The 26069-nt window shown below is 48.0% G+C and overlaps 1 protein-coding gene across 3 annotated transcripts; it reads right to left on the reverse strand.

Annotated features, from left to right (window-relative positions):
- Window positions 1-1482: 1482 nt before the first annotated feature.
- LOC143522383 (striatin-like) lies at window positions 1483-26017 on the reverse strand. 3 transcript variants are annotated; one of them, XM_077016119.1, is made up of 18 exons: window positions 25646-26017; window positions 15114-15217; window positions 13495-13568; window positions 12251-12329; window positions 11027-11188; window positions 10694-10829; window positions 10077-10248; window positions 8882-8995; window positions 6525-6668; window positions 6011-6150; window positions 5321-5496; window positions 5132-5179; window positions 4887-5008; window positions 4464-4631; window positions 4187-4327; window positions 3861-3962; window positions 2921-3007; window positions 1483-2749 (listed from the first exon to the last, which is right to left on the reverse strand). In XM_077016119.1, exons 1-18 carry the CDS (start codon window positions 25856-25858, stop codon window positions 2580-2582), a joined length of 2352 nt encoding a protein of 783 aa, XP_076872234.1. In that variant the 5' UTR covers window positions 25859-26017; the 3' UTR covers window positions 1483-2579. The 3 variants fall into 3 exon arrangements, with proteins under 3 accessions (XP_076872234.1, XP_076872245.1, XP_076872239.1); XM_077016130.1 differs by lacking the exon at window positions 25646-26017 and adding an exon at window positions 19448-19981; XM_077016124.1 differs by lacking the exon at window positions 8882-8995.
- Between the last annotated feature and the right edge of the window lie 52 nt (window positions 26018-26069).

Below are 26069 nucleotides of genomic sequence, written 5' to 3' on the forward strand. Positions count from 1 at the left end.
GGAGTGGCTCATGGGACACCATCCAAGAAGAAAATAACCGGATGAAGAAACGACATTAGTCCATGCTTTCAGTGTTGGAGTCGAAGTGTTGGCCGAGACCGGCCGGTCCCCGGCCCACAAATCTCCGGTGACTAGCGCCCGCACACCGGCGCAGGTCTACTCAGGACTCCCCATCAGGGTTTGTCCAATTTCCATATCCATGTTCGCACTTGCAGAAACTGACACTTTTTTTTGGTGCCACGTTTAACATTAAATTAATGGACTAAATATTGTTAGAATAACATTGGGTTTATCACTATTAGTCCAAGGTGAAGGTCACGTTGGTCACACACACGGATTGACCTCTGATCCCAGTCCGAGATTCAGCACTATTTTCCGGCCTCTTCCTCTGAGCTAGAGTACTTAATGACTTGGAAGATTACTTATGACTTAGACCTTATGATGGCTGGTAGCAGATGGCGAATGTCCAACTCCTCCTAACCAGCTTTTGTTGCTCACGACCCCTCCAACCTTCTCTCTCTCTCTCTCTCACACACACACACACACACACCTTTCCCCACGATGCATCACTTCTCTGTTCCTCACACACATCAGCCCTACAGATGCATTCCCTCTGTTGTTAATAAACTAGAGCTCACATATGGAACGGACAGGACGGGGGTCACTCAGGCCAGGACAACACACTAATGAACTTTACACTAACGAGCCTTACATTAACAAACCTCACACTAGCGAACCGATTTAACACACTTGTGATGACAAAAATTCAGTATATAATACATTAGCTGTGACATTAAAATACTTAACAGACATTGCACTGATTACAAATCACAAAAGCTGTGATGAAGTGTACAAAGTTTCTTAGATGCAACAGTAGTTGTTAAAGTCTGAAGATGCAACAGAGAATGAATGTACATGTCCTTACCAAGCTTGGGTTTAGTGTTTCCACTTAAGTCCCTTACAGTTATATACGGTTTCCCACCGGTCATTCCTTCTTCACGGTGTTGGTCTGTGGTCCCTGTACTTGATCTGATAGGAGCAGACCACCCATGGCAGCCAACAAAAAGGGGCAAATATAACACCAGCAAAACTGATTTGGGCCACAAGGTATGGTGTTAGTTCACTGCAGTCTGCAGAGTCTCAGGGCGTGCTCTGCTTTTAAAGTAGCATGTTTCACATTTATAGATTTATTTATTGTCTGATGCAACTGGTATGTTTGTGTGTGTGTATCAAATGAATTGTGGTGGTTTTTACCATGTGCCCCGAGGATGCAGGCGTATAGCTGCCATATTTCTCCTGCTGTGTGCATCATCTGTAATGTCCACAGTGCATGTGTAAGTCTGAATATTGGATGATGAAGCTTCTCCCAAAATCTTACACCAGACCCCAGAGCAAGCCTGGGTGTGTGTGTGGTTGTCGGTCAACAAAACAACTTCTTTGTAAAACCTGAACTTTTGTGTAATGATGCGCTAGAAACCAGTGTAATGGCCAACCCTTGGTTTATTGGGAGATAGGAGATACCCTAAGCTTTCTGCTTGACCTCTGTCCAACAGTAATAGACAATGAGAGTTTAGCTTAATAGTTTCTAAAACTGCCAGCATTACAGTGCAGTGCATACCACACGTAATTCAACAAAGTATCAAAAAGAGCAGTTCTCACTAAACGTTAAGGTTTAAGACTGAATATATATATATATATAATATATATTTGTTTATTAATATGTTTGTAATTATACATCCAATGCACTATATAGTTAAAATGGACAACACTGTCCTACTCGGGCTGTTGTTCCTTTCCTGACCCCACACAAAAAAAGATAAAATACATTTCAAGACCTTTCAGAAGCAAAGGCACATTTGTCAATAAACATTTAAAAAGGAGGAAACAAACAAACAAAAACAACAACAACAAAAATTAAACAAAATGGAGGCGAAACATCATCCGCAGCGGAAGCAGTGAGCTGAAGGAGGTCCTCTCTCCTGGCCTACCCACAATCCCCGGCCTACCCACGATCCCCGGCGTTCCCCAGCAGGACAGGAGGTGAGAAGTTGCAGAGGAGAGGCAGTGGGAGCCATGCAGACGCCAGTAGGGAGGGAGGTCAGGTGAGAGTCGGGCCCTCCTCTGGCACTACAAGAGTCGCACGCCGCCAGAAACATGGTGGCCCCAGAAAGGTGCGGTGCTCGGGGCCACAGAACTCCTCCTCTGGTCGCCGAGTCCTGTTTGCACCTACGTTTGGCTATGGTTCCTGGTTATGGAAGCGTTTGTGTACGGATGCTACCACGGCACCCAGGCCTGCCTGGATTATGGAGGAGGAAGGCGAAGCATTCACCCTGGAGAGCTCCGCTCCTGTGTGGATCTCCCGTCATAGTATCATAGCCCTGTGGACCACCGACCTCGGAGGGCTTGCAATCTAAGTTCCGTTAAAACAAAAAATAAATGAACACAGGAGAGGAGAAGTGGGGGCTGGGAGGATGAGCCCCACTCATTGGTCCCCCACCTGCGCCTTTCGAGCACCAGCTCTCTGCCATTGGTCAGTCCGTGCCGGTGGACGGGGCTGCAGGGGGCAGGTCGCTCGCAGCTCATACGAACACCTTGGCGAGGGAGTCGGCCCCGGCGCTGGCGATGTAGCACTTGGACGGGTGGAACGCCACGTCGTGGATGGACTCGTCGAACTTCTTGCGGTGGGCCGTGAACTCCTGGACACACGTCTTGCTCTCCAGGTTCCACAGCCTGATGGAGCAGTCGTGGCCTGAGAGGTCAAATGGAAATATTATCAGACGAGCTGAAATGCGGAGTGGTAGTAATGTTACTGCCACGCTCGACAACCACACCCTCCCCAAAAATACCCTCAGCTCAGTGAGTCGAATACACCTCACATAAGTCCCATAAATCCACTGATACATAGTGTACCAGCACTTACTTCCAGACATCAAATAGAGTCCATTTGGATCCACTGCAAGGCTTGTAACTGCATCCAAATGTGCCACCATGGAGTGGATCAACTTCCCTGCCAGGACAGTAAAACAACACGAAATCTTTCAGCTCTTACCCAATATTACAATACGACAAAACGTGACACTCGGAGGGGCATATTCTCTAGTTCCAAAAACAAACAAACAAAAACAATCTGCTGGCGTCTGCTTTCTAGGTTATACGTGTTACACAACCTGGACACGTGGACGGCTATTCTCATATAACTGCAGCAGGATTCGTCCACGTCTTCCCAGAGACGCCACCAATTTGCCTGTCTCAGCGTCTCACACCACTCTCAACAGGCCTCTCCGCACATGCTGCTGGGGCCGTGTAGCTGATCCAGGACGCAGCTATGCCGCTCGTTTTCAGGCAGCGAATATAATACATCAACAAAACGGACCTGCAAATGCTCGTTTCAGTGTGCATGGTATCTCAAAAACAGCAAATTACAAACCGGCCCTCCTTGAGAGGAGTGTGAAGACTTGAGCAAGTGACGTCTAAAGACCCATCTCCTTAGGTTTAACTGTACACTCAGGCCTAGTACACTAGCATAAATTTCACCTACGGAGACAGCTAGCATCTAAGGTAAGTTTCTCAGGACATGAGGGTTCACTAAATGCCATGAATGTACACGTGGGGGTGCTCTAAAGGTTAATGAGCGATTCCACCTTTCAGTACAGTTGGCTACAAAGTGCTCAGTTCTGTACATGTGACCTAGCAGATTGGCCAGCATCACTCTGAACTGAACCCTCCTTCCTATTGTGACATCACAGTTCCTTCTTATTGCTTATTGTGACATCACATCTCTGGTCTCTGCAGCCGTCGTGGGCCTGCAGGATTGTAATGGATGCTTGCTGTACTGCGCTATAGCATGGAGAGGACGATACCTGTGTTGTTGTCGTAGAACTTGATGTGACGGTCCTCTTGTGCGCTGATCGTGATGGGGAGAGTTGGGTGACTCAGAACTTTGTTAATCTGGCAGGATGTGCCTGGTGAGAAAAGAAAGTGGCTTTTTTTTACAGCTTTTTAATGAATGTCAAAGCACAGCTTGTTACAAAGGGCTTCCTTAGACGTCAGAGTTTGAATTAACACAGGATGGCCACACTCTATATGGCCGAACACGAAGACCAAAGACACCATTTATCCAGTTCTTCTGCTCAGAGGGATTCCTAGGCTCGGTTATACATGGTGGTTGTGTTTTGTTGTTAGTTACCAGATCCAGTTGTGGACTCCAGGTTCAGCACAAGTTGTTGAGTCTCCATGTTGAACAGGCCTATTTGGCCGGTGTTGAAGGAGGTCACCATGTAGGCTGGATCACTGCACACCAGATCAACTGAAGACGGCAGACCAAGCTCTGGACATAAACCACAACAACGCACGCACAGAGAGTTCAAGACAACATGCAATTACAATAATAATATCCTTGAGGGTTGAGGGCAACCCTCTTAAAATACAGCAAAGGTTTCTGGGAAGGACAGGGCCATCGTTACCTTTGCTCTCGTTGAAGACAGCCAGGGCCGTCTGCGTGCCGGACGCGCTCCAGAGCCGCACCGTGCCATCACCCGAACACGACAGGAGGCGCTGGTGAGCGGCGCTGTACACCAGACCCCACACGGCATCCGCGTGGCCGCACAGCGCCCCCCGCAGGACAGACGACTCTGATGACAGCAGGGAGGAGGGCGGGGGAGAAGACGCGTGACTACAGCTGGAACGTGTGTGGCTACACGCAAGTTCAGAACGGGCTGAGTGAGGTCACATGGAAGCGTCTGCACAAGATACGCGACGGACAGATGGAAGGTGGGTGGGAACAGAGAGAGAGAGAGAGAGAGAGAGAGAGAGAGAGAGAGAGAGAGAGAGAGAGATGAGACGGAAGAGAGGAGCATATGTTGGAGTGAAAGGTTGTGGGGAGTTACGGTAGGAGTCGTAGGGGTCGATGCTGGATGACGGGGTGTTCCAGCACTGGATGGTGCCGTCCACACCGCCGCTGTAACACTGTTCCCCCGTGTTACTCATCACTACACACAGCACTGCACCCCTGCAACACACACCATCCAAAAGATGCATACATGAGGACACGCACACAGATCAGATATATGCTTACTCAAACAAATTTTAGCGCACGCACACACGCACACACACACACACACAATGTTCCTACCTATGTGCCCTAAAGGTATAAATAGGTTCCACATCCAGCGAGGCATTCCTATTGAGACACAAAAGTTCCGACAAAACACATCACTCACATGGAAATAAAATCTCCACATTCAATTATTTATCTATTTGGTCCAGCACTACATGTAAAAAACACAAGGCTGGCCTCCGACCACTGGAGGGAGCTCCTCACTTTTTGGCGGGTGTGGTCTTCTGCAGGTTCCACATCTTCAGCGTGTGGTCCTCGGAGGCCGTGATGAGCAGAGGTTCTGTGGGGTGGAACACCAGGCTGCGGATGGCGTCGAAGTGACTGCGCAGGGTGAACCTGGGGTTCCACGTCTTACGCAGAGCGTCTTTGTTGTTGCCAATCTGGGAGGGGCGGAGTCGTGTTGTGTGCGTCAGTCTCGCAACAGTTATGAGTAAAATAAATATAAAGAACACTAACAGCAGCAAAAAAAAAACAAAAAACAAGCAAAGAAACAACATCTTTTGTGTGTGTGTGTTTTTTTTTTTTTTTTTTTTTTTACACAGTGTTTCTAGATTTCGGCTACATGAATCTCCTCCCAGTCCACGCTGTGCTTTCTTCTGTTCCTGTACTGTAGCAGGCAGGGATTCCTTACACATCTTCCTACAGCTACAAAGTCCTTGTGTGATGTACTACACTGCTACTGATGAACAAACTATGCCCCGTGACCCAGGACTCTTAACTCTGGGACACGAATAGGGCATTATGAGAGTTTAGACTGGAAAGATACTACTTGTTATATTTCAGTTCCAGCTTCACAGGGTTGATCAGGTCAATCCACCAATGTAACACTAAGTGCCTAAGATTACCACTTCAGTCACAGAGATGTTCCCCCAAGTTAACCTCACACACACTCACGTCGTAGGCGAGACTGTCTGCCTCGTTAGCCACGGTGAGCCCCGCCAACTCTCCGAGCCCCAGCTCGCCCGTGTCCATGGTGTCCTCCGGACCCATGATGAAGGTTTTGCCCGATGGAGGAGGGAAAGTGATAGCTTCCACTGCAACAAAAACATGCGTGCGTCCTTCAAGCCTCAATGTCCAAGCTCGGCCCTTCTGGAAGATCAGCTGATGATCTGTGCTATCAGTCTGCCAGGGGAGCTGTGAGCACTGGTCTAGATGCATACACACTCTGGCTGCATTTCGAACTTAGTTGTAGTTTGTTGAGAAGAATCAACATAGAGCAAGAGGCGGAATAACACAGCTGCCATCACTGCCTGCTTCTTCACCGTGACCGAACCTTGACACGTTAGCGGGTGGAGAGTGTGCAGATGGAGAGCATGAGGATTTGCTGGTGGAGAGTGTGCAGGTGAAGAGTGCGAGGGTTTGCAGGGTAGACAGCGTGAGGATTTGCGGGTGGAGTTAGGGGACACACCTTCATCGGCCCGACTGCCGTCATGCTCACTGAAGCGGGTGGTGTTGGGCCGAGCGGGTGGAGTGACGGGGGGCTGCAGAGGGGCTGGTTCATCTGTGTCTCTTAGATTAGACAGCATGTCCTGCAGCTTTGAGCGGTTCGGTCCTGAGAGAGAGAGAGAGAGAGAGAGAGAGAGAGAGAGAGAGAGAGAGAGAGAGAGAGAGAGAGAGAGAGAGAGAGAGAGAGAGAGAGAGAGAGAGAGAGAGAATGGAGAAGGGTGAGTGAGAGGGAGGAAGAGAGGTGAATAAGAGAAGTATAGTGACATGGGAAGGTGTAAAGAAAGTAGGGAGTAGCAGAGAAGAACATGACCAAAGAAAGTAAACATTAGAGTGCAAGAGAGCAAATGAGAGAGAAAGAGGGAGAGAGAGAGAAGGGAAGGGGAGAGAGAGAGAGACAATTAAGAAAATAAGCTAATACATCTTCAGAAGAAATTTGTGTGTGAGGTCTTGTGTTCCGTGCGGTAGAATGGTTTCGCATGAAAACACTATTGTCATGGAGAGTGACAGCTCTTTCAGAAAATCACTTGATCCTGCCCGTCTACTGAAGCTCCTCCCCAGCACTGAAGGCCCGGCTCCTAGAACAGTTCCCCCCAGGCATTAGACTCATAGTAGGAAGGCCAGTTCATTTGGACAGGAAGTCGTGTAGCAATTACATCTGAGGCGCTGACAGGCTAGCAGGAGTCATCACTGAGTCAGGCAACAGAGAGAGCCCACTGGATGTCCGCTAGAGACACCGAGTTTTCCCGTTTCATTTGAGCGTTTAGCTGAGGAGAAATGGTCTGATGTTTTAAACATCCTTCCCTCTCTGCCAAAAAGGGTGCATTTCTGATGCTGTAAGAGATACCCTCACCTTGATAGCGATAACGGTGGGACATTAATAAATTACTCTGTCATCAGAGAGCTAAAGTGATATAATCCATCCCAAATAAAAAGGAAGGCCTTCTGGAAAGGCCTTCTGGAAGGAACACAATGCATTAGCACCTTGTGGGAGCCATGAGGGGTCTGAGGAAGGCTAGCAGGAGACGATAGTCGAGCTTTATCCAAAAAAGGGGAGCAGAACTCTATGTTTGGAGCCAGGATGGGCCCAGCGTTGGCTGTGTTCTGGCCAGGCACCACCACCAGATGGTGGGGAAGCATTGAACCCCCTTGGGGATCGTACATCCACATTACATCCGCTGAACTCCAACGGTCTCCAACAGCAGCGATTCTCAACTCCAGTCCCGAAGACAGTCATGATGGCTCTCAGAGTCCAGGTCAGCAAGGGGTGTGTGGGGTGGTGTGGGTGTGTGGGGTGGTGTGGGTGTGTGGGGTGGTGTGGGTGTGTGGGGTGGTGTGGGTGTGTGGGGGTGGTGTGGGGTGGGTGTGGGGGGTGGTGTGGGTGTGTGGGGTGGTGTGGGCACCAGGTCACCAGGGCAACAGGGCAGCTACACGTTCCAGCAGCACCACCCGCCTTCCCCAGCCAGCTCCACCATTCACTAAGGAAGGGGACCAATCAGCAGGCAGCTGATCTCCTGCACCGTGGGGCGTGTACCTGCACCCGCTGCGGTCATCGGCGGACAGGTGTGAGAGTAGGAGGAACAGTGTGTGTGGGTGGGGGGGGGGGGGGGGGGGGGGGGGGGGTTGGGAGGATCCAGTTCAACTCGACCCCAAGTGCTTGGAGGAAAAGGAAAGAAACTGCAGTGGAAAGAGCCTGCGGAGGAAATCTGGTCAACAAACAGTGAGTAGAGATAAAGCCCCGCCCCATAAATCAGAAGGGGAAAAATGGCACCTGACCACTGGACATTCACCAGCAGAACTAAGAAATGAAGTTTGAAAAGAGCCTAAGAGATGAATGCGAAATGAGACACAGAAGCGAGGGACGGCAAAATGGAGGGAGGCAGGGGACCCCGACGGGAGAGGAGGAGGAGGAGGACGGGAACGATGAAGAGCAGAGGGGCATTCTGAAGGGCTGCAGGACAAGAAAAGGTGGATGACGAAACGAAAGATAAACTGTGATCAGCGAGGCACAGAAAGACACACAGAGACAGACAGACAGACAGACAGACACACACACACACACACACACACAAAGAGCATAAAGAACGTAGCTAGGACCAACCAAGGGAAAACCAAGCACCAGCAAAAATAATAAATAAATAAATAAAAACAATAATTAAAAACCACCACCCCGAGTACATTGTCCGCATCAAGTCCTGCTACTTTTAACCACCACCATTACGGGTGGGGAGGTTATTACTAACGTGACTCTTTCACTGCCCCAGACGAGGAGAGAGGAGAGAGGAGGGGGAGAGAGGAGCAGAGGCCAGGAGGTGCACTTACTCTTCACTCCCCTTTTCACCCTGCGTTCCTGTTTGTATTTCTCCTTGAGCTTGGCTATGAGGCCCTGGTCCACGTTCCAGGCCTCAGACAGGGGCTCCTGATGCTTCTCCTTCTCTACACGGGGGCACAAGACACAGCAGAGCGGTTCAGCCGAGGGCCGGGATGCGGAGGCAGGGGCGACCCGGCAGGGCGCCGGCCTTCACCCCCCGACAGAGAGATATTCTGATATACTGGGATATTGTGGGGTGGGGTGGGGGGTGTATTCGTTAACAGATTAGTTAACGATTAATTAATTGATTTGTTAATTTTTCTTTAATAGGGATTCTGGTGTCCTTATATCACGAAGTGAGAACGGATTAAAACTGTTCTGAGTTTGGGGGGCGTGTGTGTGTGTGTGTGTGACATGTCAGTACTGCAGAAAAATGCAGTGACTTGTGTCTTTGAGGAAGTTTCAGTAGATTACAATTGAGAAGATAGCCAATCCCTGACAGACATTAACACAGGGGCAGGGAAGTTGGAGGAACCAGCCTAACAGAGACACGGGACAAGGCAAAGACAACAACAAACGGACACAAACCACACAAATAACATTAACGCATTTTAAATGACTACGTCTCTGACCTCGCGTGAGTGGAGATCTTAGGTGGATGACAATGGGAGCTCCAACACCTGAGCGGACTGGGGAGGGCTCGATTAATTAGTGTTGGAACACGGCCATGTTGGGTCATGCAGTGTGTGGGTGTTAAACTCCAAATATGAAGGGAGAATAAGATCTTGTATCATCGATCAACAGGCCAAGAAAGAATAACAATAAACAAGATGGAGAGATGGACTAAATTGATCTGTGATGATTTAATGACCAAGATAGTGATGTGCTTTAACGGAGCCAGGCACCTTTGGCTTGAGTATTATGGCTTTTATGACTGAAAATTTAAAGTATCTTTACTTTTATTTTGATGTTCCTCACCATCCTAAGCACTACTTCTCATTCACACAGGAGAGTCAGGTGTTTGACATGTTCATGACCGGTCCTGACTCTGAGAGAACACAACAGCTCAGATCCCTCACATGCAGGTCACCGTGGGAACATCCTCAGCTAATGGAGCACTATGGCACTTACAAAATTTTTTTACATAAATACACTCCAAAAAAACTACGGTGTTTACGTTTTATGGTGTTTTAAGCACTGTCTCACCCCAGTCTGTGCCATCTCCTGCGCTCCTGGACTCGGGGGAGGTGTCCATGTCCTCCGTGCTGGACAGAAACTCAAAGTCCTTCAAGACATCGTCTGCGTCGGGATCCGTGCTTACATGACGACCGGGGATGTGTGTAGGTGAGGAAGAGGAGGAGGGCTTCTTCCTCACGATCTGCACATGAAAGGGTAACACAGTCCATACAGATACAATCCATTTTGAAATTTCCCAAATCGACAAATACTGATCCCTTCAGGACAACCACTTCAGATATTTATTCAACTCCACCTCCCAACACACCTTAACCAGGTGACCAAGAGTTTTGCAAGCCACGCCAACCAGGTGTGCTATCCAGACTGGACGTGGTGCATCAAGCTAACAGGACAGGTCCTTTAACCTATCAGGACAGCCCATTAGCCTATCAGGAATGCCCATCAGGACAGAGGTGAAACAGCAGTGAAGCTGCCCCCTTGGGGTGGAGCTCTTTCTGGTGCTGGGTGGGATTAGGCCTGCCTCGGTGCAAGACAAACGGGCGTGCACAGGGGTGTGGTGTGTGACGGGGGTGCAGGTGGAGGTGGTGTGGTGATCCTGACAATAGCAGCGTGCTCCGTGTGCTCACCGTTCTGGAGTCAATCATGCTCTTCTCTTTGCCATCACTGTCTTCGTCATCGTCTTCATCACTGAACTCCGCAGCTGCACGCTCAATGAACTTGAACGCCTCGAGCACAGAACTGGGGTCAGTCAGCTCCAGCTTGCTACACACACGAACGCACACACACACAAACACACTTGTTGGTGGTTAACTACTATTACTACAAGGGATTCATTCAAACCTTGTCTTTTAGTTTTTGATGTTCTACAATCACATCTTTGAGAGTTGACACACTTAAGCACTGTGTAAATATTTCAGAGGCCCCGGTTTCCGGAGTCCTACTAAGCTCTGGCGACTCACACAGCAGTGCTGGCCCCCTTGGGCGCCGTGTCCGTGCCGTTGAGAAGCGGCCCCTGATCGGCCCGATCGCCGGCTCCATCCCCCCCCAAACCCAGCAGGGCCTTCACTCGCTGGGACTTGACGTCTAGAATTGTGTCCGTGTAGCCCACCTCCTGCAGGTACCTGCACACACAGGCAGAGGGCGCTGTAAGACAGAGAAACCACACCAAGCCTGCTTCTTTGCATAATATCTCCGGTGATGATCAGAGGAAGATCATCTCTTGCTGCCTTCGTTTATTCTCATCATAACACAGAAGGCTCACGTCTGCAGATGTAGAGCATGGCACATGTTAACGATTCATATGATCCACACTACATCAACATGGATTCCTAGGAGTGGACATGTTTAAAGTTCATACTGTGGGCAGAGAGGCTGACAGCAGAGACGATAAGCCATCATCCTTTGCATAAGCGTTCACGTGAGCCTGACCGAAAACTGGGCAGAAGATGTTGCTCAGAGATGTTGCGCAGTCCATCTGCACTGACATGGAGAACTTCTCAAGCTGGAGGTGTGACATCTGAGCACACATTGTTCATGCGTGCCTAGGCAGTGAGAACGTGGGGGCAGATCACACACACACACACACACACACACACACACACACACACACACACACACACACACAGGTTCTCTTGCTGATAGCGCTTCCCACGATTGCACTTTTCTCTGATTGGCTGATGGGAGGGGGGGGGTGTTTTTTGGCACTATGAAATGCAGTAATGAATGAAGTGTCAGGACTGCGCAGCACACAGGGGGGGGTGCTTCAGAAGGGGGCGCTGCTGAGCTGTTCACTCTCAGTCAGAGAAAGACACCTGATTGGTTGGCTGACTGCTGCTAGCAGCGCCTCTAAGCACAGAGGCACTTTGATAATTAGGATCCTCTGCAGGACATTCTCAACACTGCACATCTGGAAAAGTTTCAAAAATGAAAACAAACGAATAAAACTAAAACATCCAGGTTTGTAGGAAGTCTATCTATGCTCCTTTTTCACCTTTCTCTCGCTGTAAACAGAGGAACAACAATCCCCCGGGCACCCATGACTCAGCTCAAAGAGAGCGATCTGGGCCGGCCTAACGGCCGAGCCTCCTCCGATGGGAAACACTTTACTGTAAGCGGATACTGCGATTGGTTAGCAGAAACCGAGGAGGCTGTACGGCTGGAGGGGGTGGTGGTAATGTACTCACTGTCTGAGAAGCTGCCGGCCTTGTTTCCAGCAGAACTGATTGTTCAGAGAGCCAGGAGACTCCTTCTCATTACCTTCGTCTGCAAAACAAAGAAAAGAGAGAGAATGTGATATATGTGAACCCGTGATGATGAGCTTGTGACGATACGGAGATGACTAAACACAGATGAGGCTTTGATGAAACAAGCGTGCAGACACACACACGCACGCACGCATGCGCGCACACACACACCACACACACACCCGCATTTAGTCTCTTTGATATGAGCATTAAGGAGAAGAGCCCTGTCTGTGACTGACAGGTCTTTGAGAGCTCCAACTGTTTATTATGCAGGAAGAGCACAGCTGTACTGACGACATGCAGATGAGGGATGTGTGTGTGTGTGTGTGTGTGTGTGTGTGTGTGTGTGTGTGTGTGTGTGTGTGTGTGTGTGTGAACTGAATTGACTCCATCCAGTCACACACCCATATGGAACCTGGGTCAGGTCTGATTTGAGCAGACAGAGGGCAGGTGTAGTGGGCGGGACCTCTCCTGGCCCTACCCACGCCCCTGTTCCTCCCCCTTCTCTCCTCTTTTCAAGAGAGCTACCAATCAGAGAACAAGGAGACCCTTATGCAAATGAACAGCTAATAAATCAACGTCACTGACAGCAAGGGTGAAAAGGGTGACACACTGTGGGTGAAAAGTTTTAACAGACTGTTGCTTTCATGCAGCAGCGTGGAGCATTTCAGAAATGTTTAAAATGATTAAATAATTAATGCGTCAGTGTAACAGGACACCTCTCCATCAGCTGGATGAACTACAAAACCAGTCACCATGCTTGGAGCAGAAACTCAAGACGGATGTCAGGCAGGTTGCCAGGCAACAAAGTTCACAACAGCACCCGACACACTCGTATGCTGTTTAAGGTTTATAATCTAAACAATTTGGTTGCAGTTTTCAACCTTCCATTAAAGCTAAACAACAAACAGCCCCCCCCCCCCCATCTAACGAGATATTCAGTAAATTCAGTACATGGTGGACACTTTAATCTAGAGCCACTTGCACAGACTTCTCAGGCAGTGTATGTGTGTGTGTGTGTGTGTGTGTGTGTGTGTGTGTGTGTGTGTGTGCACTGCACGGGAATCAACCCCATGACCTTGGCGTTGTTAACATTTTGTGCTACCTGTGCTCTACCCACAGGAGCAGCAGACAGAAAGGGAGAAGACACAGTCTCATACAGAAAAATACAATTCAAGGCTTACCAGAGTCATAGCTCGGCAGCTTAACGTCACCCTGATTTAGTTCCGTCCCATATTTTAACTTGTGGTACTTCGCCCTGAAAGAAAAACAGAGATACCATGAAGACTCCTGCACGTAATTTGCTTAATCACCCGCATCAAGTTTCACACAACTGTAAACACATCCCACAAGTCATGAAGAAATCTGCATGCATTCTGTGTGTGGGTCCGGATGTCAGGCCCAGCGCACACAACGCCTCACTCAGACACTCAGCTTCACGATTCCTTTCGGAATTTGGAATCTTCCTGCATTCCGTGAGTGATCCCAACATTCCATCACAATATTCCTTAACAAGAACAATCAAGCTTCTAGGAAACCAGACGCATCGGTCATTATCCTGGGTGACGGACTACCAGGGGACATTTACATTTATGGCATTTGGCAGACGCCCTTATCCAGAGCGACTTACATTTTTATCTCATTTTTATACAAGTGAGCAATTGAGGGTTAGGGCCTTGCTCAGGGGCACCTCAGTCAAGGCCTCAGGTCTGGGAATCGAACCCACGACCCTCCGGTCACAAGACCAGTTTCCTATGGCCTGAGGAGGTTAGGGGAGGCACCAGCACCCACCTCAAATAGGCTTGCGAATCAAAACAAGGCAAACAGGGCTGATGTAAAGTAGAGCGCGTGACTATTATGAACAAACACAGACATTAGCAGTAGTAGCAGTGCTAAATCCTGAATTACTGTGCCGAGACAAACAATCTTTTACCTGCTGATTGAATTAAACACCTGGCAGACTTGGACAAAAGAAGCTATGTGGGTGAGCAAAAGTGCTGTTAAAGAATAATAAAAAAATCCACTTACACTGGTGATCCAGCCTAAATCACCTAATCACATCAAACCAGGTTAATTTAAGCCGTTCTGCCCGACACACAGAGATCTTAGGAAGAGTGACTCATCCTATATCAGCACAGTGGTACGTGGGCGCCATGGGAATTGACCCCACGATCTCAGCATGTTTACACCTGCTCTACACCGTGGGTGCGACCCTAGCCAGCTGCAGGGTGAGTGCCTCTGGGTGAGCTGGGTGAGAAATCTTACCAGATCCCTTCGACACCTTACACCGGACGATAAAACAGAAGAGAAGAAAGGTGATGTGTAGGTCTGTTGCTATGGTTACACTGCACTGAGCCACATATCTAAAGCAAGGGTGCTAAAGAATGAAATTTCACCAAAAAAAAAAAAAAGAACAAAAGAACACACGACTTAAATACTTTGGAAGTTTAATTGGTTTCTGTTTCAGACACCTTTCTGATTTGTACGAGTGTTGACAGGGCCATAGTGGTAATGAATGTGAACTTGGCACTACCAAAACCACTTATAGGATCTCAACATTTAGCATTCACTACACATTAAACACTAGTATTGGGTTAGGGTTAGAAAAAAATATCTACAATACTTAAGACATATGTGATAATTTATAGAACACACAGAACACCTTCTATGACATAAATGATGTCATAGAAGGTGTTCGATGTGACTGATTGATGATGTCATAGAAAGGGTATTGGGTTTGCCGGCAAGCCCTTAGCGAATGGGAATGAGGACACGGCGGTAAGCGAAGGCGGTGCCATCACACCTCTCCTGCTTCAGGGCGTATTCCAGCATCTTGATCCTCCTCACTAGGTCCTTCTTCAGGTTCTCCTGCCCTTTCCTCTCTCCGTGCAGGAACGCCACCTGTGCCTGTGGGGGGAGACAGTGTGCACACATGTTGAGCTTTTAGGACAATGGCGACTGCAGGGGCGGATCCAACCTCTGGGGGGCAACGCCCTCATGCTACATTCTCATATTCACATTCAATTAAGAGCAGAACATGGTGGCGTGGAAAGACACATATGAACGCGAGTTACCCATAGACCCTGCGTTGGGTGCTAAAACTAGCTCAGAGAGGATAACTGAGATCTATATGATGAGGTTTCATGGGTGAAATTCCATTCAGGATTCTCAAATTGCTTCATATTGGACAGGACACTGTATTAAAATCATGCCATCGGCACAGAACTTCTCTTCCTCAAAGAGAAGGAGCATAATTCAGTGGAACCAATATGTGTTTGGGGACGTTCTCTTTTGGCATGGGGTAAGAGCGCTCTCAAGTCCCCTTGAAGGCATCTCTCAGAAAGGCTTCACAGAAGCAAAGACAAGCAGATGAACACATTCAAAATCGTGTATTCCCAGAACCTTCTCAGTAGAACAAAATAGTCACAGGACATTTCTCACAGGACCTAATTCTTGTGGAGTTCACACAAGGTTCCTCCTTGGCATTACCATGACCCAGACGACATAAAGCGACCTCTTATCTCATCTGTCCCCCGCCCGTCCCCTCCTCTACGGCAGAAGCCGACTGAAATGAGGTCATCAATGCCTAAAAATACAGCAGAAATTCCCCAAACGCTTCTGGAAGTGACTCAACATTACGGCTGTTTCTGTGACCAGTGTAGACAGACGCTGGATGGATACAGTACATCCAGTACATTCCAGCAGTAAACACGACACAGAAAGAACAATAAAAACATATACGCAAACAAAACCAAAAGCGGCAATGCTTGGATGCCTACAGCATAAAAAAATAACACCTAACAAACCTGCAAACAACCAACGGATGAAATATTAAACTGGAAAGTCTCTGCCAATTGTCACTCCTAGTGAAAATGAATTGATCTTTCCGAATGCAACAGGGCCAGGGCAAGCCAATCAGAGAGAGGCTGAGGGTCAAGTTTTGAGTTCATTCATAGCAGAGAGGGAAGCGCTTGGACTGGGTTTGTAAGCAGCACCACCACCTCATCTGCCCGGCGCTTTAAATAACATGGGCTTTGTTCCGCCCGCTCTCCGGCACACCGTCCCACGATCCTCCCCAGGAGCCTACACAGTCAGGCAGCGGCTCCGGGTCCTCACGTCCGTGGCCGTCTGAAGGAGAAGCAAGATGTGAAAGCAAAATGGAAGGCGTTAAGGAGAATGAAGGCGGAGCCTCAGCTGGGCGGAGCCATTTGATTAGTAGTGGCTAAGCTCCTAATAAAGCCTCAGGCAAGATAAGCCCTTAATTAAGTCACCCACCAAAAGCTTGCACCGCCGCACGTGCACACGCACACGCACTCCCTTTCCTCCGCCACGCAGACGCAGAGAGAGACCGGTGGCTCGTGCACAGAGCCACGGCCGTGGAACCGTGGAAGAGTGGTGGAGAGGAAGAGTGGTGGAGAGGAAGAGAGGAACAGTGCTCTCTCAGTGCCCCCCTGCTGCTATGACCATGTATCAACCAGAGAGAAGAACGCCGCCACCACCCACAGCAAGGACAGGACACGCTCTATCCTGGGAACACACTGAGTGCATTATTAAAAGAGAGTGGATAATGGGCTCTCAGTCCCTCTGTGTGTGTCTCACTCTCTCTCGTTCCCTCTCTCTCTCTCTCTCCTCCTGTCTGTGCTCGTCTCCCTCTCCTTCTCTCCTTCACTCTTCCTCTGAGGGCCTATTAACAGCTAATTAGGCCGGTCTGGCAGGGACCAAAGTTCAGGTGCTGTCTGAGGCAGCAGGAGGGTCTGGTAGCACGCAGGGTAAAAACTCTTGCACAACACACAACCTTCTGCTAGAATCATCTAGCATTCCATCATACTACCGTCAACAGAAATCATACACACACCAAAATAAAAATAAATAAGTTCTTCCATTTGGGAATGAAAAGAACTTGGTTAATATAAAAGTGGCATTTGGCTGTAGAGCCATGCATCATACTAAAGTGGCACTGCCACGACCAAATTCTGATCAGACACTACAAAGTTGGCACCAGTGCTGCACAATATATCATCTGGTAATCATTATCACGATACTGGCCTTTACAATACTCATGTCAAAGAAGTTTGCACTATGCAGATAAACCCTGCAATAAAGATGTTTGGCATGCGTGCGCAGTGAGCATCCTGTTAGACGTACCCAGTGGTTTTGGAGACATTACGGCATTCAGCTGAACCAACAAATTAAAACAAAACAAAAAAGAACTCGTTCACAACCAGTGTAAACAACACTCCCTCCTCATTTGCATTGGAAAGAGGCTGAGCACAACACAGACACAAGGCCAATGCTCGAACTGTTGGCACGTTTGCCATGGGCCCCCGCTTGACCGTGCTCGATAAAGGGGTGAGAGGATTCCAGGCGTTCCAGGACGTAGGCGGGCTGCTCCTCCATGCGCCGTGGGGGTGTGGTGGGGGGTGGAGCTACCGGCGGACGATCTCCTCGCACATCACTGTGGACACGAGGAGCTCGCGATGGTTCGGGTCACGCACACAAATGAGACAGGTGTCGATCACGAAGGGAATCCTCGCGATTCCCCCTGCCACGCAGACGGACAGGCCCGGACCGGTCCCTCAGAACGAGAGCAGTCAGGGCCAATTGGACTCCTGGGCTGAAGCGCCAGGGAAGAACGCGCCCGGGTTTACTCAGACTTCATTTGTGCCATGCAGAAATCCTCTAGAATTTCTTGCTTTTCTATTCCTCCCTCTCTGAAGATTGCCCATATTCCTACGGCCATAAACCTCCATATTGGCTGAAGCTGTGTAATAAAGTGCCTCATGCTTTTTACACTGATGGGCTACCTGACTAACAGACTTTATGAGTTGACCGTTAACAGTACTGAGGACAAATGAGATTAATAATGATTTTCACTGAAAAATCACACGTTTCCCTATAAGTAAATAAATAACCATTTTATTTTACATCTTGACTGATTAAGGCAAGGAACAGAACCCTACCCAGCAAGAGGAAGTGAAGCCCAGTTCCACCTAGACTCCTCCCACTTACTCCACTGGACACTAGCACCACTGCACATTCAGAACAAACGCACCTGACTCAACACGTCTAGTGATCATCAGGTCTGTAGGAGCCAAAGCCTGTGTGTTAAATCCTACTCTAACCCCTCCCACCACTAAACCCAAATCTGCATCTCTAGACCCCTACCAAAAGTCAGTACGCTGTTGAGCTCAGACTATCAGGAAGTGGCCGGCTCTTGCTCTTTGACCTCAGAATCCTGAGTCATGGGATTCTGACTCACTGTTGTGAAAAAGAGGCGTGCTGCTTTGGATGGTTGTTGCCATTTTACGCCGTAGTGGAAAAATCCTGCCAACATCAAGGACACGTCTCTGTTCAAACAAACGTGCTCACTGACCGCAGACAGCGGACACGTCCAACAAACAAAACTGTGCTAACACAACTTGAGGTGAAACACTCCATAAGCATGGAGTAACTGCAGATGTTTGGGTGTGAGTAGGAAGACATTTGCAGATATTGTTCCCACTACATTTAAAACAAACAAAAACTATTATATTTGACTATTTAACGCTGGGTCATGGTTGAACAATGAACCGAGCGGAGTTAAATATTGACCCATCACAGATGCATGCTGGGAGAATCACAGATGATTCATCCCCCCTGGACCTCACCTCTTCCAGGCAGGAGACTAGATCATAGCACCCTCGTCACTAAAGCTCAGATCTCCAGAACGAGTCAAACGCTGCATCGGTATCTTCCAGTCCAGAATAACATCTACACACAACTGCCCTTTTCACAGTAATAAATTGAATACAACATTATCATATGCACACTCAGCATTACTGTTTAAAAATGGTTCCAAATACCTTTATTGAATGTCTACTTATATCTACTGATTGATGTTCCCTGTTCAGACTCGGATGCGGGTTTTTTTTTTTTTTTTGTCTATATCATGTAGGAAAATATGGCCTTCTAACCTTCTTTGTTAATTTTGTTAAGGAACAAAATCATTAAAAAAGGTTTAAAAAAAAAAAGAAATAGAAAAAGAAAAACAAAACTATAATTCCTGCTGGGGAATTCAGAACAGTAAAAGTAGCAGTAACGATACAGTCATATGCTGCTGTCAGGGCTACCTTCAGTCAAACAGGGTAACACACTTACTGCTCACAGACATCTGCCCCCTCGTCTTGACAGTAGACTGGTTCATAAGTGTATTCGTGATCAACACTCCAATTCCCAGTCTTCCTTGCCTGGGGGGCGTGGTGTAAAAGGACAGAAAAGGCAGGAAGAAGGAAGACACAGAGGTGGAAGGTCAAAGGGCGTTACAGTAATGTCCCGGAGGTCACGGCCGGAGGTCAGCTCCTGCTAGCCCGCCACCACAGATTAAAAGCTGCTTGTTGCATCACTAATCCCACGCCTCACTTCCTGTGACATAGCTGCACTTCCCCTGGTCTTGTTCTACAGAGCCCTAAGCTGCTGATGGAGAGGCATGTTCCCTCTTCCCACAGCTCCAGCACCCCGGGTCCGTCACAGCCCATCCGGCACCGGGACCGGACCAGAACGCCGGCCACGTCGTCACTGCTGGACGGAGGGCGATACGCCGCCCCCGAAACATGCGGTCCACATGCGGCCTGTCTGGAGTTCCTGATCCAAACCTCACACGTGATGTGGCTGGTGATGCTCGTGTCTTTAAATCGCGTCTTCCTCATGGCTGCCTGACCCAATAACAAAAACAAACAAACAAACAAAAAACCAAACATACAAAGAGCTGGCAGCGGTTACCAGGCAGGAGAGGCTGAAGCAGGAGCATACTGCTTCATCCCTTTGTGGTCACCAGTTTCACTGCTTCATATTTAGTGGAAGGAACGACACACCAGAGGACGTGGAAACAGGCCTGGTAAGGTGGACAGGAAAGCCGGGTCTGGTCCACACAGACAGGAGCAGATGGGCGGAGTTCAACAGGAGAGCACGAACCAAACCCTGGGAAAGGAAGGCGCCTCTAATTAGCGTTAGCCAGCCTTTGAAAACTGAGACGCTCTGACTGCGTCTCACTTTCAACACCTTCGGCGAGGTCCGAGCGAGTTAAACATCACACCCTGCCCACGCACCGCCTCGCTCCGATGACGGTCCAGGGACTCGGCTACTTGTGAACCAGCATCTAGCTCCAAATGTCTGTGCCACAGTTAAGCAAAAGAAGGTCTGTTGTGGAGAGACAGAGAGACGATCTCAGACTCGTGCTGCGACTCCGATATTCCCCAGAGATCTTTTGTTCCGTTTCTGCTAGCAGCTCGTCGCATCTCGTAAGGATTGATGGTGCCATGCCTTATAACCGAGGTCACTTCCTGTGCAGGAAATTGCGGGAACCAGTCAGCACACTTGATCACAACAGGACTCATTCATCTCGACACCAGCTGCCATACATACTGATGCAGTCACAGCGCCCGTCCCTGACAGGGCTGGGATGAGGGGTAGTCCCGGGTTCCTCCCGCAGTGGGAGAGGGCCGTCCGGACCCGTGTCAGGACCCTCACTGGTCTGGCCTAGCCACTTTAGAATGACTGAGTGGATAATGATGGAGAGGTACCTGCATCCTCTCTAGAGGATGTTTGCAAGAAGGGTTTTTTGGTTTTTCACTATTGACAAATTATAATCAGTGTAATTTCTGAATGTGTTATTTGATTTATGATTTCCACTTTTTCCAAATTTGAGAAACTAGGAATAACAGACCTGGCCAAGACTGACCTAATGCACTGTGGCCATACCACAGATCCTGTAAATTGATCCTTTAGCTTTTAGAAAAGTACTGAATATTTTAAAACCACCAACCAGTAATACCTGACCTGTCTGCGGCAGGCTGCTTAGCTGCACCTGAAGGTATTTTCAGGAAACACAATGTAGGAATGTTTAGACCAGAAGATATTAATGGACCAATCAGGAAATTCAGTCCAGCAAAAAGCTGACCGCTCGGACACAGCTTCCTTCCCTAGACCCCCCCCCAAACCACCACTGTCCAGATGACATCATCGCTGGAGCATAATGGTCTGAGGGGCAGACACCATCCAACTGCAGACTACAGGAAACACACGTCACTCGTGACAGAGAAGCAGGAAACAGGAAGTGGGTCACTGGAGCCAGGCCCGTCAGATGTCCAAATGGAAGAGGAAGGGCTTGGGAGGATGAGGAGAATGAGCCAGAGAAGCCTTCACTATAGTCCAAGAGATCCCAGAGATTTCCAGGTTCTTATAAACCTGCTGGTTCTTCTGATGTGAAGGTGATTCAAATATACTGAAGTTCAATTGCAGCTCCCTCCATCACCGCCAAAGATGAAATGGGAGTGTGTCTGGTTTTACGCATTACACAGACCAGAGAACTGAGAACAGGTTCAGCCGCAGTGTAGATGAAACACTGACAGAAAGGGAACAAGGTGAGAGAGAGAGAGAGAGAAACAGGAAGAAGACACAGGCAACAGGAGCAACGTGCATGCCCCTCCTTCACATGTGGTGCGGAGAGAAAGGCAGACAGGACCCGCTCCACTACATGACCCCACATACCAAGGGCAGGCGTGCTCACGATCCTCAAGGGCTTTTGATTCTTCACTACTAACATGTGATATGTTGGGGAGACTGGAGTGAGAATAATGTTTATTCTCAGAGTGAAGCTGCAGGACTTATTTTAGAATTTCAAACCTAAATACAGATCGTGCTGAGGATGATGGTTAAAAAAAACCACACAGAAATAATCACTTATTGGCTTTTGCATCATTACATAATTTTAATTTAAACTCAAGTTGTGGTGAAGCAACACACACACACGATGGAAGGTATTTTTGGTTCTGATTCAGTCTCCATTAAATTAAATTGAGAGGCTCTCAATGCAAACAGGCCAAGTACAATAGCACAACAAGGAATGTGACTTTAATACAAAGATATATACCATCACACAACAACCTTGCAATTACTGACCATAAGAGTGTGTGAGTGAAAATATAAAGAGCAAGAGTGTGTGCATGCACAGAGCCAGACAGAGAAAGCCAGACAGAGAGAGAGACAGAGATGGGTGGAGCGTGTTTTTAAATCTTGTGGTTTACTATGAGAGGAAGAGAACTAGAAAACATTCAAATAGTGATTGGTACTCCTTTTTGGCGCAATTACAATGTCAACCAATCAGCAGTGCACATTCAGTTTTTTTTTTTGTTTGTTTGCTTCGAACACACACACAGAGGATTTAGCAGACACTCTTAACCAGAACGTCTTTCTAGAGTTCTTACATCATAGCTAGTACAATAGGTTGGAGTACAAGATGCTGCTAGGATACTGCTAAATACAGGAATCAGTCCTGATACCTCAAAAGAATTACAAAATTTTGACCTCCTGTAGCAAAGAGCACAAAGTGCTCAAACCAGAGAAGAAGAAACATGGAGCAATACAGGATGTTACAAGACAATGCGATATTTCAATAAGTCCCAGAATAGTGCTCAATGCATCTTGCCACAAGTTAAACTTAAATCACGCTGCACACGGAGCACGTAAGCCTTCATCATCTGAGCTGACACAAGCAGCCACAAGATCACTGCTGTCGTATGTTGTACGCTCGAGCGCAGCTCCACAGCCCAGAGGCAGGCACGACACTCCACGCGCGCCTACCTCCACCCACGCCAACCTCCACCCACAGGCTTGTGCTCCGAAGCAGTAGCACCGGCCATGCATCAGCCTACTCATCACTCGGTGTTTCACAACAACCGGCTAGACAGAGAGACAGACGCAGGTGGCATAACGTTGGTTATTTCTGATATCTGGTGATCACCATGAGGTGTGATTTCCCCAACAGCCCACGTTCACAGAGCTGGACTCCAGAGAGAAGCAGGACCTCTTCCTGCACCACTCAGTCACACACCTAAAGCCTCTTAACACACTCTTACTGAGGACTAGCAACAGAGCACATGCACCGTTTATACAAGAAAGGTACTTCAAGATAAAGCATCAGCCCAAGAAATATTATTCATTATTAAATATTATTAATACATATATTCTTGTTTTTAAAAAATCCCCTCTGATACATTGTTCTAGATTGTATTACAAGAACTGGACAATCAGTGATTGTCAGCACTGAACAATTCAATAGAAATAGAAAGAGACACAGACCAAGAAGGAGAGAGAAAGAATGAGGGAGAAACAGGAGAGGAGAAGAGGGAGGTAGAGGTGAAAAGAGAAGGAAAGAGAGAGAGACCCGAAATGTAAAGACAGCAAGATAAAGACAAAGATTGAGATAATTCCTAGTGTGTGAGTGACAGAGACAGACCGAGAGAGAGAGAGAGAGAGACAAACAGAAAGAGAAAAAGAGATCAGCCCATCAAGAGGACATTGCAAAGTTACCCTATTGCCAACAGCTCTTTTTATGCAGGGAATAAATGACAGTGGGAAACATGCAGGTAAAACCCTCCTGCAACATTAATCCGGTGGCCACTTATCAGAGGGCTGCTGAGTCTCCGCGTCACTCCATCTCACGCCGTGCAGAATGCAGCGAGCCTCTGTGGACCTCAGCAGCTTCAGCTGGATCTCCAGTCTCTCCTGCTGCTGCATGACACCCCATTGTGCTTCTCTCTCGCCCTTTTACCCCACGCCAGCACCACCTACTCATAGGTATTTTTACCCGGCTTTAAGGGAAAGCAACCATTTCATACAATCTTCGCCCCCGGAAGACTAAAGAACACTGCCAGCCAAAAATCTGGCAGGAGAGCTTTCCTCTTTCTCTCCACTTCTTTAAAAACAAACAAAACAACAACAAGAACACCTTTTTGAAGTTCAGGTGTGTCACCAAGTGAAAGACAACACCGGACATTTGAGAAAGAGACAGATGAGCCATAATCAGAACCTACAATCTAATGTAAATCGGCTGTGGAAAACTACTGTGAAAATAGTCAACAAATATCATCAACATAGGTTTCTGAGCTTATCACTACACATCAAACTCTATTTCACATACTGTTTCACTGGATCAGTCAAGTTTACAAGAAAAATCATTGATTGATTGATTTAAAATCTAAAAGTTTATTTGTATAGCGCTTTTCACAACACATGTTGTCACAAAGCGCTTTACAGGATTTAAAAGGTTAACTCTCCTGGTTAAATCTGGTTTACCTGGTTAAAAGTTTAAATCTCATCTTTGTCTAATAACGTCTACTGCATTTCACTCCTAAATGGAAAACAATGAGCAAGAGCAATGCTATATTCTCCCCAAAACATCAGGATGCATACATCAAGGGTGTCTATCCAAAAGGACATGATGGTCAAATATCAGGCGAAGCGGAGTGGAGAATGTCTGATGAGTAGCTTCAATTCAACTGTATTCTTGAAGGGCCTTGTAGCTGGGACCATTTCAGGTCGTCTAACGTCCTACTATCCTTAAGTCGAGGGGGGGTTTAAACTTTAAAAGCTAAATGATGGATATTTATGAATTCACATCATACTGAAAACTAGCTACATCATTCTGGTGATGTCAGACGCCTTGCACACATGCGGAAGTCAAGAAAGCCAACTACCTGAGTGACACTGCATCCTGATCTAGATTTTGTAAACAATTATTAGCTAGCTATATTAGTCTAACGTAACAAATAGCCAAAGCTGGCTCAAAAAGGTGCATTCACCAAAATATTTAAACAAATAAATACAATGACCCATATTTCATGAGAGATGTTGCCTGTAGAACAGCTAGTTAGCGTTAGCTGCTTCAGCTAGCCAGCTATGACATTTTCTTTCTCAGCTCAATCATAATTTAAACGTGCAGGCAAAGCAACAACTACGCTGATACCCTACAGTATAAATGAAACAGACGAACCGACGTGTCTAACTTATGGCCAGCTAACCTAGATTAGGTTACGGCAAGATATTCGGCAGTCGAGTCTAGTTGGCGTGAACATTGCAGCACTGCAACTCGTTAAAAGTTGTTTACGAGCTAATTTACGTGCTAGGTCCGCTAGCCGGCCAACCGACTCAAAGTGAACACAGCCCGCCGTGAGGGACGTTTAGACATGCAGCTGCGAGCTAGCTGCTACCCCCCAAAAGATGCTTAACTACAGGAATGTTAACATGAATTTTAAATATATATTCAGTTTATTTGCCATTTCACACACTGGCTTGTTTAGTACTTGACGGCGAAGGATGTATCTAGCGAGTTGGCTACGTTAAAGAGCAGCCGGTAGAGCAGCTAACTAGCGAACTGTCCTGACTGACGGTTGAGAGAAACGACGGTTGGCGAGCTCGCGACCGGCGTTCGAAATGACCGACGCGTTCCACGGAACGCGCGTGCCTGCTGTGCGCGAGCCGACCAACGTGCAGTCTGCGTGTTCGGGCATCCCTTCTAACCTGTAATTCGGCTCGCTGCACTTCCCACTGTGCCCTCTCCACCTCGAAACGGGCCCATTCGTGCTGTAGGAAATGCAGGATCCCCGGGATGCTGTACTGAGCTCCTGCCGCGTCCCCACCGTCGCTTTCGGGTGCTGCTCCTTTTCCTCCAGTTTGCAATATCGAGTTATTGTTGTTGTTGAAAAACACGCCGGGCCCTGCAGGTTCATCCATGACCGGGCTCCGTGGAGAAAGAGCTCTCCTATACTGTAACTGTCCTTTTAAATAACCACTTAGTTAGATGTATGTACCTAAGCTGCGCGAGCAACCTGCCGACGGTTACTCGACCGAACGGTGAATAAAGTCATTTTGTGACAGCCAGCTGTCACTCAGTGACGGTGTGCTTCTGTAGCCACGCCCACCTTGCGAGAGGACGTGCAAGTGG

This window comes from Brachyhypopomus gauderio, chromosome 1, assembly GCF_052324685.1.
Source record: "Brachyhypopomus gauderio isolate BG-103 chromosome 1, BGAUD_0.2, whole genome shotgun sequence".
Taxonomy (NCBI): Eukaryota; Metazoa; Chordata; class Actinopteri; order Gymnotiformes; family Hypopomidae; genus Brachyhypopomus; species Brachyhypopomus gauderio.